We start from the raw sequence: 15,983 nt of genomic DNA, 5'->3' as shown, positions 1-15,983 counted from the left end.
ACTTGTTCAGTCTAGAAAGATATTAAGCATCATACACAAACGCCAGAAACAATGCCAGTGCAGCATAAACAGTAATACATTTTACAATTATAAACATTTAACATAGGTTAAGAAAAACTTAAGTTTGGTACCGTAACATAATCAGGTTTGTCTCCCTGTTATAAAATGAACATTTTTACAGATGTCTCGGGTCTGGCCAAATTTAATCTTATTCTACTTTTCGTATTCTTTAAATAGCCTCCAATCAAGAGGCACGTTTGTGCTTGTGGAGCACCACCCTTGCCATAGATTTTGAAAGTGCATAAAAGTGGAAGAATTTCTTTTTGAGATTTTATAGAATATATATAATTCCATATTCCAGGTTATTAATTTGTCCCAACATTCAAATATAGGTACATTTATGAGTATATACTTGCACTAGGGTAGCGGTGTCAAACTGAAGGCCTGCAGGCTGGATCCGGCCCATGGGGCTGCCCTGGAAACAGCAAAGGACCAGCCTGTGGTACCTCTGCAGCGAAAATGGAGCTCGGGAGGGCCAGATGCGGCCTTCCCAGGCTCTCAGCCGCAACAACCTCCTACAGCTCTCTGCCAGCGAAAATGGAGCTGGGGGGGGGCACATGCTCTGTTTTTGCTAGTAGAGGGCTGCAGGAGGCTGTTGTGGCTGAAAATGGAGCCCGGGGGGGCAGCACATGGTCCCCCCCAGAGTTCTGTTTGCGCTGGCAGAAGGCTAGCAAAACAGACTAAAAGCAAATGCCCCCCGCCCCACCTCCCCAGGTAAAACACAACCCTGTTGCAACTCTCAATGAAATTGAGTTTGACACCTCTACACTAGGTTAAATTCTTATAAAAAATTCAATACACATGACAGAAGTTTCAGAAAGTTTAGAGAGGATGGTTAAGATGATAGAATTGGTCAAGAGTTAAAAGATTTGTAACGTCTTGCATAAACATTATAAGAACAGCACAACAAACAATTCTGAAGTTTCCTACAAGTTTCTTGCTTCTCCTTGTTCAAATATCATCTGATCTGTGATTTATAAAATCTGCCAGAAGATGTCACTCTTGTGACATTTCCCTTATTTATAGTATTTTACTTCCTTTATGCAGAAATCTATGCATAACTGAAAGCAAAATATTCAGCAATGTGTAAAACTAAATTATTAATTTGTAAGATATAATTAAGCAACTTGTGAGATGACTGAAGCACTCATAAAAGCTAACTAATCTGCACTAGTTTAACTAATCTGCACATTTAAAATACTTGTCAGTATAATTACTGACAGAAAATTTGTTAAATTTTGTTGATCCAGGTAGAAACTCCACTGGAGTTTCAGCCACTGAAAGCAATTGTATTGCAAGGTAAAGCAAACTGTGTATCTGAATTCTCAGCATCTTGTTGCTGACAAGCCAGAAATAAGCTTCAGAAGTTATATGTCAGATCTGTGTATCTGCCATTCTTTGTGGAAGAAGGGGGGCGGGATTTGGAGTGTCACATTTAGTTCTTTTCCAATTTCTTGCCTGATCCTCTTCGTATAGAATTTACTCTGATTTATAACCATTGCCTGGCGCCAGGAATCCCTGAAGAAATCTCACACCTCAGAAAAAGGGGGGAAACGAGTGGATTGTAAAATGACCCTGAGAAACTCTTCGTATCTGCTTCTCAGAGAGGCTGATGCAATTCGTAGTCACACCTGCGGATTGGCTGGAATCCACATCAGAAGGTGGGCAGGGGTTCCTAATTTCCTTTATCCTGAACTTCATGCCCTGAGGGACCCCAGAGCCTGCTTTGAGTTTTGACTTGCTTTCTTCCCTTTCAATAAAAGATTCCTTTTGAAAAATAAAAATTCTCAAGACTTTGTACTTTCTTGGAAGGCGGGGTGGGGTGGGATGGGGGAGAAGCTGACCCTTACTTGGATTATACTTGGATTTAAAAAAAAATTCCCCTGGTGATTCCTAGCATTTTGCTCACTGAAGCAATTTAATATATTTTCTAATGACTTCTGCTAGGAAATGTACTAATTCAATAATATCTGCAAAGATAGGACTACTTAGCAGCAAACATCCAGATATCAGATGGCAACCAGGAATCAGGTTTAGCTGTTTCCAGTTAATCATCATCTGGGTTTCTCCATCCCAGATCTAGAATCACTTTAAATTAATCCAAATAACCAAGCTTTACATTTAGAGCAATTAAAGATAAGATTTTTATTTGATGTGGGGTCTGTAATATGGCAACCCCATGTGGCAATATGCTGAACTGGATACAGTATATCACAGCTTGGTTATTGCCATGTTTCTAACTGGCTCATCTGGGACGGGTTAAGATTCAAAACAGGTGTTTGCAACTTTCTTTCTCACAGGGATAAGGATTTGTGATTATTTTTCTTAAATGCCTACATTTGAATACTGCTTTGACTGATGGTGATGTGTTATCATACTGGTATGGACTTGTACTTCCATTTGGATTCTGGTCTGTCTCAACTTGGTTTTTCAGACATGTCCACTTTAGATGATAATAAAAAGATACATAAACTTCTGTTTCAAATATTATTTACTACATAGACTTGGAGAGTGAGAACTGCTTGGTTTTAAAGGTTATTTGCCTGGTGGGGAGTAGTGGGATGACATTTATTAGGGCACTATAAGCAGCAAGCTATTATTATTTGTTTTAAACCAGTTTTTAAGTGAGTCTGTTTAAACAGGTTTGATAATTTATTAGGGTTTTTAATCCCACTTTGTATTTTTGGTCAACTCAAGGTGACATAATGCTCCTGCCTTCAGTTTTTACCATAACCCTGTGAGTTTGGTTACCACGATGTAAAAAACATAATGAGACATCAGTCATAAATAGGATTCTCCCATTGCATAGGACTTAAGCTTATGACGACAATTATTAGCATTTCATTCTGAATCATTCTTTCAAGTCTAAAACCAACCCAGTCCTGATTCATTGTACATGGCAGGATTTGTCCAAATCATTTTCTTTTGTACTTGGAAAGTATCTTATATCAAGATGGTTGGTAGATTGTTCAGCAACCACTTGACATGACAGGTTAGAGATGGAAAGGGGGGATCTGGGAACAAAACCCTCACCCGAACTATCAACTTGATCATGGTTCATCTGAAACATACACAAGAAACAAGTTATTTCAGCTATGCAAGGAAGATGTATATGAATTTTATTTCAAATGAAAGCATAAAATTTAATCTTATTTGCCTGTTTATTTTTCTGTTTATGTGAATCCTGTTACCTCTTAGATATCTTTTATGGTTATTAAGGAACATAAGCTCTTTCAGTTCTTAAGCAGACATTTAGCAGAAGTCTACTTCCAGAGGAGGTGAATCAATTAAGTTATTTTTCTTTGGTGTCAATATAATTTTAAACAGAATAGATATTCATACATTTGGAAAAATTGGGATGGCAAAATTTACTGGAAAATGCCACATGTTGGGAGGAGTCTTGATTCAGAACATGATCTTGCCTCCTGAGACACTGTTGATCCATTAACATTACTCTCAAAGTATTATTATTATTATTATTATTATTATTATTATTATTATTATTATTATTATTATTATTATTATTATTATTATTAATTAAATTTTTATACCGCCCTTCTCCCAAAGGACTCAGGGCGGTGTACAGCCAGAAATAAAAACAGTAACAAATACAATTTAAAATAAACAGTTAAAAAACTTATTATAAAATTGGCCAAAAATTTAAAACATATTAAAAATTTAAAACCCATTAAAATACATCCAAAAAATTAAAATTTAGAATTTAAAATTTAAGCCAACCCAGCGCGAGTAAATAAATACGTCTTCAGCTCGCGGCGAAAGGTCCGAAGGTCAGGCAATTGGCACAAGCCAGGGGGAAGTTTGTTCCAGAGAGTAGGAGCCCCCACAGAGAAGGCTCTTCCCCTGGGCGCCGCCAGCCGACATTGCTTGGCGGACGGCACCCTAAGGAGTCCCTGTGTGTGTGAATGTACGGGTCGGTGGGAGGCATGTGGTAACAGCAGGCGGTCCCGTAAGTACCCAGGCCCTAAGCCATGGAGCGCTTTAAAGGTAGTGACCAGCACCTTAAAGTGCACCCAAAAGGCCACAGGCAGCCAGTGCAGTCTATAACCCACGCAGCTGCATTCTGTATGCAAATCTCTCCAAAATCTGGGTTCCATATATGAGTCCAGAGAGATGTTTAGGATTCCATCCTTGAGAGAAATCAGGGGAATATGGGCCCAAAGACAATCCATCTCTCTTATAGTTTCAATGCTAGGGAATACCTTGCTTTCATTGATTTGTTTGGCATCTTCCTTATTGTTTTTTTCTGTCAAGAAGTTTCCAGTTTATTGGACTTTGGGGAAATGAATTGTTTAGACTGAGTGTTGATTCCTGGGTTTGAATTTTGATGATGAAACTGGACTGTTGCTTTTATTTTTTTTGTATATGAATTGTTCGGCATCATGTTTTCATATACTGTTGTATTTGTACTAGTGGGATTTTACTGAATTTATTTTTCGACACTGTAAACATACTGAGATCATGGAAAATGGAGGATACAGAAATATATGTTGGTATGAAACCAGTAAGTTAATCAAACCCACTCAAGAACCATGCATTCAAAAACTTTTTGTACAGGGAGTTTCAAAACTAGCAAGTAAGATGTATTGAAAAACTGCTTTCATACATATGTTGCCTAACATTACTAGGATATTTACTTTTTTTTTTTTAAGAACAGTTCCATTTTTCCAGTTCCATATAGGATTTTAATTTTCCTACTTAGATTTAAAAATTTTCCAAACCAGCAAGTTTAGAATTTATTCAAAATATAGTGTATTCCAGACCTACCCACCCACCCATCCCCGGCTTTTGAAGTCCTATATATCTGGTCGGCATCATATTGGAAGTTTACATTTATTGAGTAGGCAGCAATTTGATAAGCAGTTGTGAAACAGATACTTCAGGCACTCAGTTTATTATTATTTATCCTTTAATAAGGATAATAATTCATTCAGTTCATTATTGTTTATCCTTTGATAAATGAATTATAATTTTTCTGGGCATTGTGCATTCAAGAAGAAAAAGCAATATGAGAACATCCCATGTATGGCTTAAAGATATGTCATCACAGGCATACATAGGAAGGATATTTTTAAAGATTGTATCATGGAGTGGGATCAAGAAAATACTATGGAAGATCTTTGCTGCCTTTATTCACTTTTTTGTCTTCATCCTAAATATGTTTACAGCTCGTTGATAAGACACTCTTAGGAGCACTTGGAAATATTAACTAATATTAATGTTGAATTTCTTTTATTTGACACATGCAAGCTGATGTTTAATATGCTGCTTACCTTTTGTAGTCTGCTGCCCTCTGCTGTTGCTTTAAGATTCTCTGTCTTCATCTTCTCTGTTATTTGTGAGTTATCAATAGATGTTGGTGATTTCCAGCTAGGAGTGAAAAGACAGGGATCCATTCTTGGCTGTAAGGATGCTTGAGGAGAAATGCAAGGACGGCTGTATTCTGGAAGGATATCAAAAATAGTTGTGAAAATTCCTTACACATTTACATTTAGTAGGCTTAGTAAAAAGGGAAAACAGAAAATCAGTGTCAGTAGATCGTCATGCCAATTCTGAGAGCTCACAATATCCAGTCACCATGCATAAGGGATATGAGGGATTTCTATTTCTAGAATTTGATTGGTGCTTGAAAAACAAATTTAATTTAATTCTTAACTTCTGTGATTGTGCGTAAGTGCACTGGTGTGCCTATTGTCCCTATTATATTTTGATTTTCTTATTTTCTTTGTTTGAATTTGTAATTTTTGTTTGATGAATATAAATAAGTAAGTAAGTAAATAAGTAAGTAATAAATAAATAAACAAAAAAACTTCCCACAAGTACAAGATACTTGAAAAAAATATTTCCTTTGGTCATCCCCAAACTGGAAGCTTCTGGACCTATCTGGGTAATACTAGAATGCAGAAGACTGCCCTAAGTATAGAATAGAATAGAATAGAATAGAATAGAATAGAATAGAATAGAATAGAATAGAATAGAATAGAATAGAATTTTATTGGCCAAGTGTGATTGGACACACAAGGAATTTTTCTTGGTGCATATGCTCTCAGTGTACATAAAAGAAAAGATACGTTCATCAAGGTACAACATTTACAACACAATTGATGATCAATATATCAATATAAATCATAAGGATTGCCAGCAACAAGTTATAGTCATACAGTCATAAGTGGAAAGAGATTGGTGATGGGAACTATGAAACGATTAATAGTAGTGCAGATTCAGTAAATAGTCTGACAGTGTTGAGGGAATTATTTGTTTAGCAGAGTGATGGCCTTCGGGAAAAAACTGTTCTTGTGTCTAGTTGTTCTGGTGTGCAGTGCTCTATAGCGTCGTTTTGAGGGTAGGAGTTGAAACAGTTTATGTCCAGGATGCGAGGGATCTGCAAATATTTTCACGGCCCTCTTCTTGATTCGTGCAGTATACAGGTCCTCAATGGAAGGCAAGTTGGCAGCAATTATTTTTTCTGCAGTTCTAATTATCCTCTGAAGTCTGTGTTTTTCTTGTTGGGTTGCAGAACCGAACCAGACAGTTATAGAGGTGCAAATGACAGACTCAATAATTCCTCTGTAGAATTGGATCAGCAGCTGTATATTAAGGCTGCTTCTCCATATTCACCTGAGTAAACTCCAGTGAGTTAATGGGTCTCAACATTTTAAGCATGTTGCTTTTTGAATTGTGTTTAACTTACATTTCCCTTCCTTGCTGAGGAAATGGGGAAACTGTATCATGCAACTGAAGTTGTGTTAAGTAATGTAAGTTATTATTTTTCCTCAATTCTCCTTTTGTCCCTGGCTGCTGCTAAATACACAAATAAATAACCCACCCTCAGTTTGCTACTTTATTTCTCTCATGTGCACCTCAATCCAGCCACTATATGATCATCACTATAAAACAGATGACGAAATAGTTTGGTTCAGTGCTCAGTGAAAAGAGCCAGGTTTTTAAGGGTTTGTGGAAGGTCAGAATGGTCAGGGCAGCTAAAACTATGTTCCCCAGAGCAAATGCTGCAATATAAAAGATGGCATTTTCATAGAAGAAATCCAAAGCATTCTCACTCTCCTAGAGCTCACAGACAGAACAAAAATAACTGGCCTCATAAGCAACCTGGTTCTTATAGAGAGTAAGGAAGATTATTCTGATGGAGATATGTAAGATTCATCACTAACGTAACCAGGAGTGATGCATATTTTAATTCCACAACAGAGAGAAAATGTGCAGAAGAAGCTCAGACAGACACTTCCCTAATTTACATGGACAAATGAAGGGAGAGGAGGTATGGTATTACAGTCACTTTCAGTAAAAATAATTGTAGCCTTCCTGTGGACTTAGGTTTCCTGGTTTGGTCTACCTGGTGAGCCTGACAGCCTGTTTCATGAAGAGCATATAATGATAAGCAGAACCTGACCAGTTCTGGAGAACCGGTAGCGGAAATTTTGAGTAGTTCGGAGAACCAGTAGTAAAAATTCTGATTGGCCCCGCCAATCAATCTATTCTCTGCCTCCCAAATCCCAGCTGATCGGGAAGAAATGGAGATTTTGCAGTAACTTTCCCCTGGAGTGGGATGGGAATGGAGATTTTTACAATATTCTTCCCCTGACATGACCACCAAGCCACACCCACAGAACCCAAAAAAATTTGAAACCCACCACTGCTTCAATTGCTTGATGAAGTACTAAGCACTCAGATAGCGCTGTGAAGCACTATATAAGTCTAAGTGCTTCATCTCCCACTATTTACATTCATAAAAAAGTGAGGAAAAAATAGTGACATTCTAAATCATTAATAATTATAGAGGATAACTATTAAGAATACTTAAGTTTTTCCAAGTGAATTCTCACCATTGATTCTGTTTTCTTCACACCTTTCTCCCTTCTTAATGATCTTAGGCACATCTGCTCTTTCTGCAAGAAGCCTTTTAATTTCCACTGGGTTTTGAGAACTTTGGAGAGAGGAACTGGTGTCATTTAATAACTGCTTGAGGTGAGTGTTTAAAAGGGAGACCTGTGTCCTTAGCATCTCATTTTCTTCTTCTAATTTATCATGCTTGATTACCAGTACACAATATTTTTCCAAGTTGTGATTTGCCTCTTTGGTTTTCTCCCCAACTGATCCTTTCAATTCTTCTAGCTCCAACCTGATTTCTTCTGCACCAACATCCCCCTGAAAATCTATGTAAAACAAGAGGGGTCATTACTAAAAATTATTACATTTACTAAAATAAGCCTCACACTCTTATATCGTGTTTTTAGAATAGTTGTTCATATAGGTCGTGGAGGACAGCAAAAATGTAGCTATGCATTTACATATGCTATTTTCCTGTTGACTCCCAAAGAAGTGTGAGAAGCCTTCACTTGTGTTACCACCATGTAGTTTAATAGATATGTAGAGACAAAAACTGTGCTGGCTCAATATAATCCATTTAAATTCCAGCACAACAAACATTTTTTCATTGCATTCTATTGACATCTGTAGCTACCGATGGAAAAAGTCTTTCTTCTTTCAAAGCATGGTACATACGTGGAGCTATCCTCTTCGTCTGAGTTTCAAGTTCATGAATTTGCTTCTCCATTACTGCTTTTTCCTGCTTTAGCATTTTATAGGCGTCCAAACACAATTGAACTGAATGACAGAAAGAATCATACTCTTCTTGGAGCTGAAGCATTTGATTTAGGCTGTTTGTCTGCATAATTAAAAAAAAACATATATGTAATTATTACAATAGAAACTTTATATAATTAAAATAAAGTGCATTGGATATTTATTCAGTTCTGAATTTAGTTGTTTCTAATATATCTTCTTCTGATTCAGAATATCAGAATAACAGAGTTGGAAGGGACCTTGGAGGTCTTCTAGTCCAACTCCCTGCCTAGGCAGGAAACCTACACTACTTCAGACAAACCTGATTAAACCTTAGTGGTCTTTGAACTTAAATTATCTCAAGCATTATCTGTTTCCACCCTGACCAGCTGATTTCCCATTTGATTTTACTGCCAGCTCCATCATTTCATTTGCAATTTCATCTCAGATGTAGGACTTTCTCTGTGATAGCAAGAAATTTTTGAAACACCCTCTAAAAAGTAAGCCAGATGCTTTCTTTGTTTTCTTTTTTACACTGAGCGAAAATGTTTTTATTTTTGTCAAGGTTTTACTTTGTATATTCATCTCATAATTATAATTTGTTACCTTTAATCACATAAGGTAAATATCATCATTATCTAGGTTTATAAGGCTGCCACTTCAAAACAACTTAAGGTGGTGTACAAAACTAAAAAAAATCATAAGAACCAAAATACATACAAGATATATAATATAATTATATCCTCTATATGGGTTGGATTCTGTTTTGAGAATTTCAAGCCACTGTAGCTCATCTAATTCATGCTGAGAGCATCAGGATGGGAAACATCGCTGTATAACAAGTGGACCATATATTGACAGGTGCTACAATTTTTGGCAGTTACCTAGAATCAAGCCCCAATGAACACAGCAAGAACTGTGTTTCTAAACTGTGTTTAGTAACTGTTAGAAAATTTCCCTCAGTAAAAAAGATCCTGATTTTATACAGACATTTTTACCCTCCAGGATATTCTATCCATGTTGTATACAAATTGTACAATACCTTTTCAAAGATGTTTTCTTCACATGGTGTGACTTCCAGATTTGCTTTGATATGTTTGAAAGACATCTGTAGGTCATCTTGGATAGTTTGCAAAGATTCATTTTTGACTAACGGCTCAAAAACAGAAACATTTTCATTCAGTGTTTGCTTGAAGCTTTGTAACTCCTGGATGAAAGCTCCCATTGACTGATGTACTTTAGAGCTACTGGACTGTGCTTCTTCCAGATAACTAACCAACTGCATATTGTCATGTTTGAGGGAAGTAATTTCACAAACAAGACCCTGTTCTTTTGACTTGAAAGTTTCTTTTTCACTATAAAGGAGTTTATTTTTTTCGCAGAACTTTTTTAGCTGTGATTCCATTAATTTTAGTGCATTTTCACATTCATCTCTAATTTGAACCTTCTCTTTTTCATTCTCTTTCAGTTGATTTACTAATGTAAAATTAGTAACTTCTAAACTAGTTACTTTGTCTTGTTTTTCTTTCAAGTTTTTCTCTAGAGCCTCTTTCTCTGATCTAAAGACTTTGGCTTCACCTTCTAAATCTTGTTGACACAGACACATTCTTTCTATCTCAGCCTTCATTATTTCAGTCTCTGCTTTAGCTGTCTCCATTCTAAGAATTGCGTCTTCCAAATTCTCCTCTGACATATATAATTCTCTTTCCAGATACTCAATTTTGTCTGTGAGAGTGTCAGCTTTTCTATTGCTTTCTTTCAACTTTTCAGCCAGATGATGCCGGCTCCTTTCATCAGATTCTATTTTTATTTTCAGTTTCTCAATGCCCTGTCGCAAATGATCTGCTTCTTCCTGTGCAGAATTTAGCCGTGCTGCAAGTTCACCTTTTTCTGCTAGTAAACCTTCCAAGGACTTGGATATCGTGGCATTTTTGGCTTCAGATATGTTTAGCTTGCTATGTAAGATTTCATATTTTTTAAGGCTCACTTCTCTTGCCTCAGTCAGATATTGGATTTGAATTTCTGCTGCCTCTTTTTCCAATATGAGATCCCTCATAACTCTGTCCAGATTCTGGAACTGCACCATAGAGCAAACATTTTTAATTGATAATTGATCCTCTGCAGCCTTAACAGCTGGAAGCAAATTTGCTTGGGTTTTATCTTCAGCCTCCAATAGTTTGATAAATTCAATAGAATCCATTTGATTTGAATCAAGCTCTTTTATATTCTGCATTTTGTTGCACACCTTATCCAATGCTTCTTTATACCTTAACAAAGTAGTCAGATCCTGACTAGATTGGTTTCTCTCTGCAGTGATAATCTTTAGCTGCTCCTGAAGGCCAAAAATATTTTTTTTTTTTTTATTCAAAAAGTTTTTATTAGTCAAAAAAGGTTTATACAAATACATATCAGGTATGGTAAATTTTCATTTTTCTTATCTAAAATAAGAATTTTACTCAAATTTTTTAACACATACAACAGCCATAAGGCAAGCAGGTGACACGAAGTAGCTAAGTTTGCAAATTTTAAATACGTAATAAAGAAGAGTCAAGAATAAACAGAATATCGTACAAAAGAGAATAAGGAAAACCAACACAATCCCAAATATCTTTATCACTTCCTAGTTTTGGATCTCAGAACTCTGGGTTCAGCCTGACCCAACTCCAGGGCATAACAGCGGCAGCCGCTCAGCCCCATGATCTATAACCTCCTTCTTCAATTCCTGGGTCATCTGATTCCAGGAAGGCTTTGTGTTCCTCCACATAGGCCGTAGCCTCCGCAATTGTACTGATTTTTTCGTAATGCCCTCCCGGAAAATCATCAATCCTCTGGCATCAGCCATCTGAAGCCCACTCCTTCTGGTACAATTTGCTTGACAAAAATAATATTTCTTTCTTTTTCACGTACCTGTCTGGGAATCTGCCTCAGAATGGCTATCTCCTGCCCCTGTAAATCAGTGCCCCACTCCTATGTTTTCTAAGAATTTCATCTCGTCTCTCTTCTCACAAATTTGACATGAACCTCTCTGGGAACTGCATGCGTGCGTGCATATTGCGAATTAACTCTATAAACTCGATCCACATCCCAATTCATGAAATCAACACCTCTCCCAAGAAATTCTCCCAACAATTTAGTCACAACATCTCTCAAGTCTTCTTGGTCCACTTCTTCCAAATTTTGAAACCTAAGGAAATAAGACATTTTATCCATCTGTAGTCCAAGCACAGCATTGCCTGTCGTCTCCTCTCTTTTCTGCACTGCCCGCATCTCACCCTCCAAACCTTCCACTTTCTGCTTGTTTTCTGCTGAAACTTGTTGAGTATCCTTTAAATCCTTTTGGATAGTCACAATTTCTGCTCTTATTTCATCCAATTTCTTGTCCATATTAGATAACTTTTCCAAAATTCTCTCCATCTCTCCAGCAGTTGGTCTCTGACCTTTTGCCATTAAGGAAAAAAATACAAAACCCCCAGGCAGGCACAGTATCCTTGTAATTCCCTCCGGATCCACCAGGGGCCACTCACAGGAGCAACGAGTCCAGAGTACAGTTAGTCAACCAGGAAGCCGAAGGGAAGTGATGTCATCAAAATTCTCATAGTGAAGGCGGAAGCTGGACGCCACCACTGTTCCCCAGAAGGAGGGGGGGCCTCAAACCTTCCCTCCTAAATTTCTCCATCACCTCTTCTCTCCAGAGCTCCACAAAACCAGTAATCTTCTTATTTTAAGTTCTCCTCTCTCCAGAATAACTCGTGCTCCTTCCAACCGCAGGGGAGAAAACCCCCGCACCGGAGCACTCCACCACGCCACCGATATTCCCTTCCCTTCTCCTCCTCAATTCTTCTCCGTGCCCTGTTCACCACCAGGCTGCTGCAGTTATAAATCCAATGCCCCGGTGTCACCGGGCACAGCGGCCCAGGCGACGACCAAAATAATGGCCGCGGCCTGTGGCCTCCGAACCCCGCCGAGCCTAGGACGCGCCAGCATCGGTCCCCACAGTCCTGTATGTCGGCTGGGGGACCCCTGGCGGGCCGGCCGTGCGGCAGGTGTCCTTTTCGGAACACCTGGCCCCTGAGGGCCTCGGCGGCGGCCGGATTCGGGCGCTGGAGGCAGGAGAAGCCTTCCAGACGTCCGTTGCCGCTGGATACCGGAAGTCGTCTCCGGCCAAAAATATTTTTTATGTTGATTCGTTTTTCTTGCTCCAACCGCTTGCTTTTTGATAGAAGCCTTTCAGTATCTGTCTCCATGGACAAGGTATAAGCTTCGCAATTTATTTTCTCAGATTTTACCCTGCTCAGTTTAGTTTCAGCTTCAAAAAGCTTCTCATTATTGTCTGCTTTGATCATTTGCAATTCTTTTAAAGTATGGGTTGTATCAGGCAATCTGCTTTTGTACATTTCTTGTTCAGATTTTACTTTAAGTTCTAGCTCAAGAATCATAAGATTAAAATATAATTGTGGTGTATCAAAACTTACAATTTGGAGCACCTCACTCAAGTCTTCCTTTTCTTGTTCAAGAACCACAGCTCCACAAGCTACCTCCTTTTCAGTCAATTCTGTATTCTTTGAATTCAAATCTGAATGCAGATACTGAATTGCCATGTTAATTGTTTTATAATTGCTTTCCTCATGGGAAAGCTTAAAATTGTTATCATCATCAGCTTTCTTCATTGATAACCAATGCATTTCAATGGCCTTCTGGTTTTCCATGGAATTTACCAACCTTGTCTGTGCACTGAGATTTGAAGGAAAACATGATGACTCAAGAGGACATCTTGAAGAATTTATGAATCGGTAATTTGCTTTGAGATGTGGAAAGTATTTTTCTCTAGATGTTATATCTGCTACATATGCAGAACTTTTTTGTCTTCTGTTTGCTTCATAAGTTTTTACTGCTTGATCATTTACAGCTTTAAGTTCCAGGCTTTCCCCAAGAAAGCTATCCATTTTCAAATAGCATAAGGTTGGTGAATTAGCAGAAATTGGCTAAAAGGAAATTAAAAGAAATTATTTTCATCAAATAAAAGCTAGTTGATAAATAACAAACTATAGGACCGGGGTATTTACGGGACTGCCTGCTGCCACCGTTTGCCTCCCACCGACCCGTGCGCTCCCATAGGGAGGGCCTCCTCAGGGTGCCGTCAGCCAAACAATGTCGGCTGGCGACCCCCAGGGGGAGAGCCTTCTCTGTGGGGGCACCTACCCTCTGGAATGAGCTTCCCCCAGGACTTCAACAGCTCCCTGACCTCCGGACCTTCCACCATGAGCTGAAGACGTACTTATTTTTCCGTGCAGGACTGGCATAAAATTATAAACTATTAGTAATTTTAATGGGTTTTTTTATGGTTTTAAGGTATATTTTAATCAATGGGCCAAATTGAATAGGTTTTTTAAAATTGGTTTTAGCTGTATATTGTATGTTAACATTGTGTTTTTTATCTGGCTGTAAACTGCCCTGAGTCCTTCGGGAGAAGGGCGGTATAGAAATTAAATAGTAGTAGTAGTAATAATAATAATAATAATAATAATAATAATAATAATAATAATAATAATAATAATAATAATAATAATAATAAAATAAAAAATTTATGCCGACCTTGGGAATGTCCTTCCTATATTTTCATCATCACCATCTGCCCATCAGTCACTCATACCCTAATCACCTTGTGACTGGCTACTATAACACCCTTTACATGGGGCTGCCCTTGAAGATCAGAAGCTTCAACAGTTCAGCCTGCAGAGGTCAATCACTGATGGGCATGTTTTGGTATTTCCTTGAGGCTCCTCAGCTTTGTCAGCTGCACTGGTTACCAGTTTGCTTCCAGGAACAATTCCAGTTGCTGGTTATGACCCATAAAGCCTAACGTGATATGGGGCCTGGTTACTTGAGGAATTGTCAATCTTCCATAATCTTTTACCGACCTTGGATGGATGGAAGGCTAAGTCAACTATGAGCAGGTGAGACTTGAACTGTCGAACTGCTGGCCTGCAGTACTGCATTCTAACAACTGTGCCACCATAAACTACACCATAAACTACTATTAATATGACCAGTTATACATACAGCCAAATTTTACACTGGATTTGGCACTTTTATCCACTTATCAAGTCTTTCCCAAGGACCTGAGATAGGTAAATGACAACATCTGCCTACCCAAGGTCCTTGCCAAGGACTTGATAGGTTGATAAAAATGCCAAATCCAGTCTGAACATCTGGCTGTCTGCGCAATGAACCATACTAAAGCAGGAATGAGAAACCTTTTCTTTACCCTAAGAAATAATTCCTTGGCTCCAATGTTGGTGGCATCACCTTTTCATTTCTGACCCTCTTTCTAGCAGTTTTTCTAGTAGGATTGCTTTTGTCTGCAATTTAAATAGAACTTTGGGGTGGGGAGGAAGAGGGGAGATATTGAAATTAGTTTGAGATACATGGGCATTTTCCACGCAAATCCCGCGTTCTTCAGTGCTATTAATCCCTCTCAGTTTTGGTTTAATGGTTTTACTAACCATTTAATCTCTACTAACATGTCATTGTTTTATTTTGTTCAAATGGTTTTTAATTATTGTATGTTTATATTACATTTTATTGAATTCTATTCATGAAGATAAAGTACAAGACTGTAGAAATAAATATAATTAAATATTTAAAAACTGGAAGAAAAATATAATCAAAAAAAGAAGAGTTGGGGTTTTCCCTTAACAGAATTGTTATCACAATGGCATGTTCCAAGATGTGAAGAAAACATTTGCTGTTCTAATACTGTTATTCCTATTAATTGCTTAGGCATATTGTTTTTTTTTCCTGAGTAAGCACTGTGGATGTGCTTCCAAAATGTATGTTCTATCCTCTTGTAGCTCACATTAACTACTAAAGTAGGTTCATTTTGTGAGCACATGCGTAATTCTATAAAGCCAGAATTGGGATTAAAATAAAGCATTATGGTTGCTTTCTTCAATCTACTGTTCTACAAGTGTTGCTAGGGCTATCTGAACCTACACTACAAGAACTAATATTTATCTTGGAACAGGAAGAGTAAGAAAAATAGCTTCTTTTTTTATGGCTGAAACCAGAGGAGGATTTAATTTAATTGGTGCAAAAACTCAAATTAGTAAGTTAGCTGCTCTTTTAGAATTCAGATATTAAAAACAAATCTGTACTTTAATTCCAATTACTTCTGATCACAAGGCATCAGTTTTTAATGCTGTTGAAAAGTCTGTCTCCAAAGCAAAGTGTAATTAATTCCATGTTTGTGTTTTGGGAAAGGCCTATGTTAAGGCTTTCTAAGTTCTTGACCAGCTACCTCTACCATCAAGCAACCTAACCCCCTT

At 37.8% G+C, this 15,983-nt stretch overlaps 1 protein-coding gene across 1 annotated transcript in view; it reads right to left on the bottom strand.

The window, feature by feature from the left end:
- The window catches only part of CENPF (centromere protein F), a 42,203-nt gene continuing 26,220 nt past the window's right edge, over positions 1-15,983 (bottom strand). The window contains exons 12-17 of the mRNA XM_058165406.1: positions 12,804-13,640; positions 9,701-10,990; positions 8,599-8,761; positions 7,920-8,249; positions 5,352-5,521; positions 1-3,121 (exon numbers count right to left, since the gene is read on the bottom strand). Of these exons, the coding sequence (XP_058021389.1) occupies positions 2,948-3,121; positions 5,352-5,521; positions 7,920-8,249; positions 8,599-8,761; positions 9,701-10,990; positions 12,804-13,640 (2,964 nt within the window). The 3' untranslated portion in view covers positions 1-2,947. The remainder of the gene's footprint in view (positions 3,122-5,351; positions 5,522-7,919; positions 8,250-8,598; positions 8,762-9,700; positions 10,991-12,803; positions 13,641-15,983) is intronic.

This window comes from Ahaetulla prasina, chromosome 1 (assembly GCF_028640845.1).
Source record: "Ahaetulla prasina isolate Xishuangbanna chromosome 1, ASM2864084v1, whole genome shotgun sequence".
NCBI lineage: Eukaryota > Metazoa > Chordata > Lepidosauria > Squamata > Colubridae > Ahaetulla > Ahaetulla prasina.
This window is presented reverse-complemented; position numbering and strand designations above follow the sequence as displayed.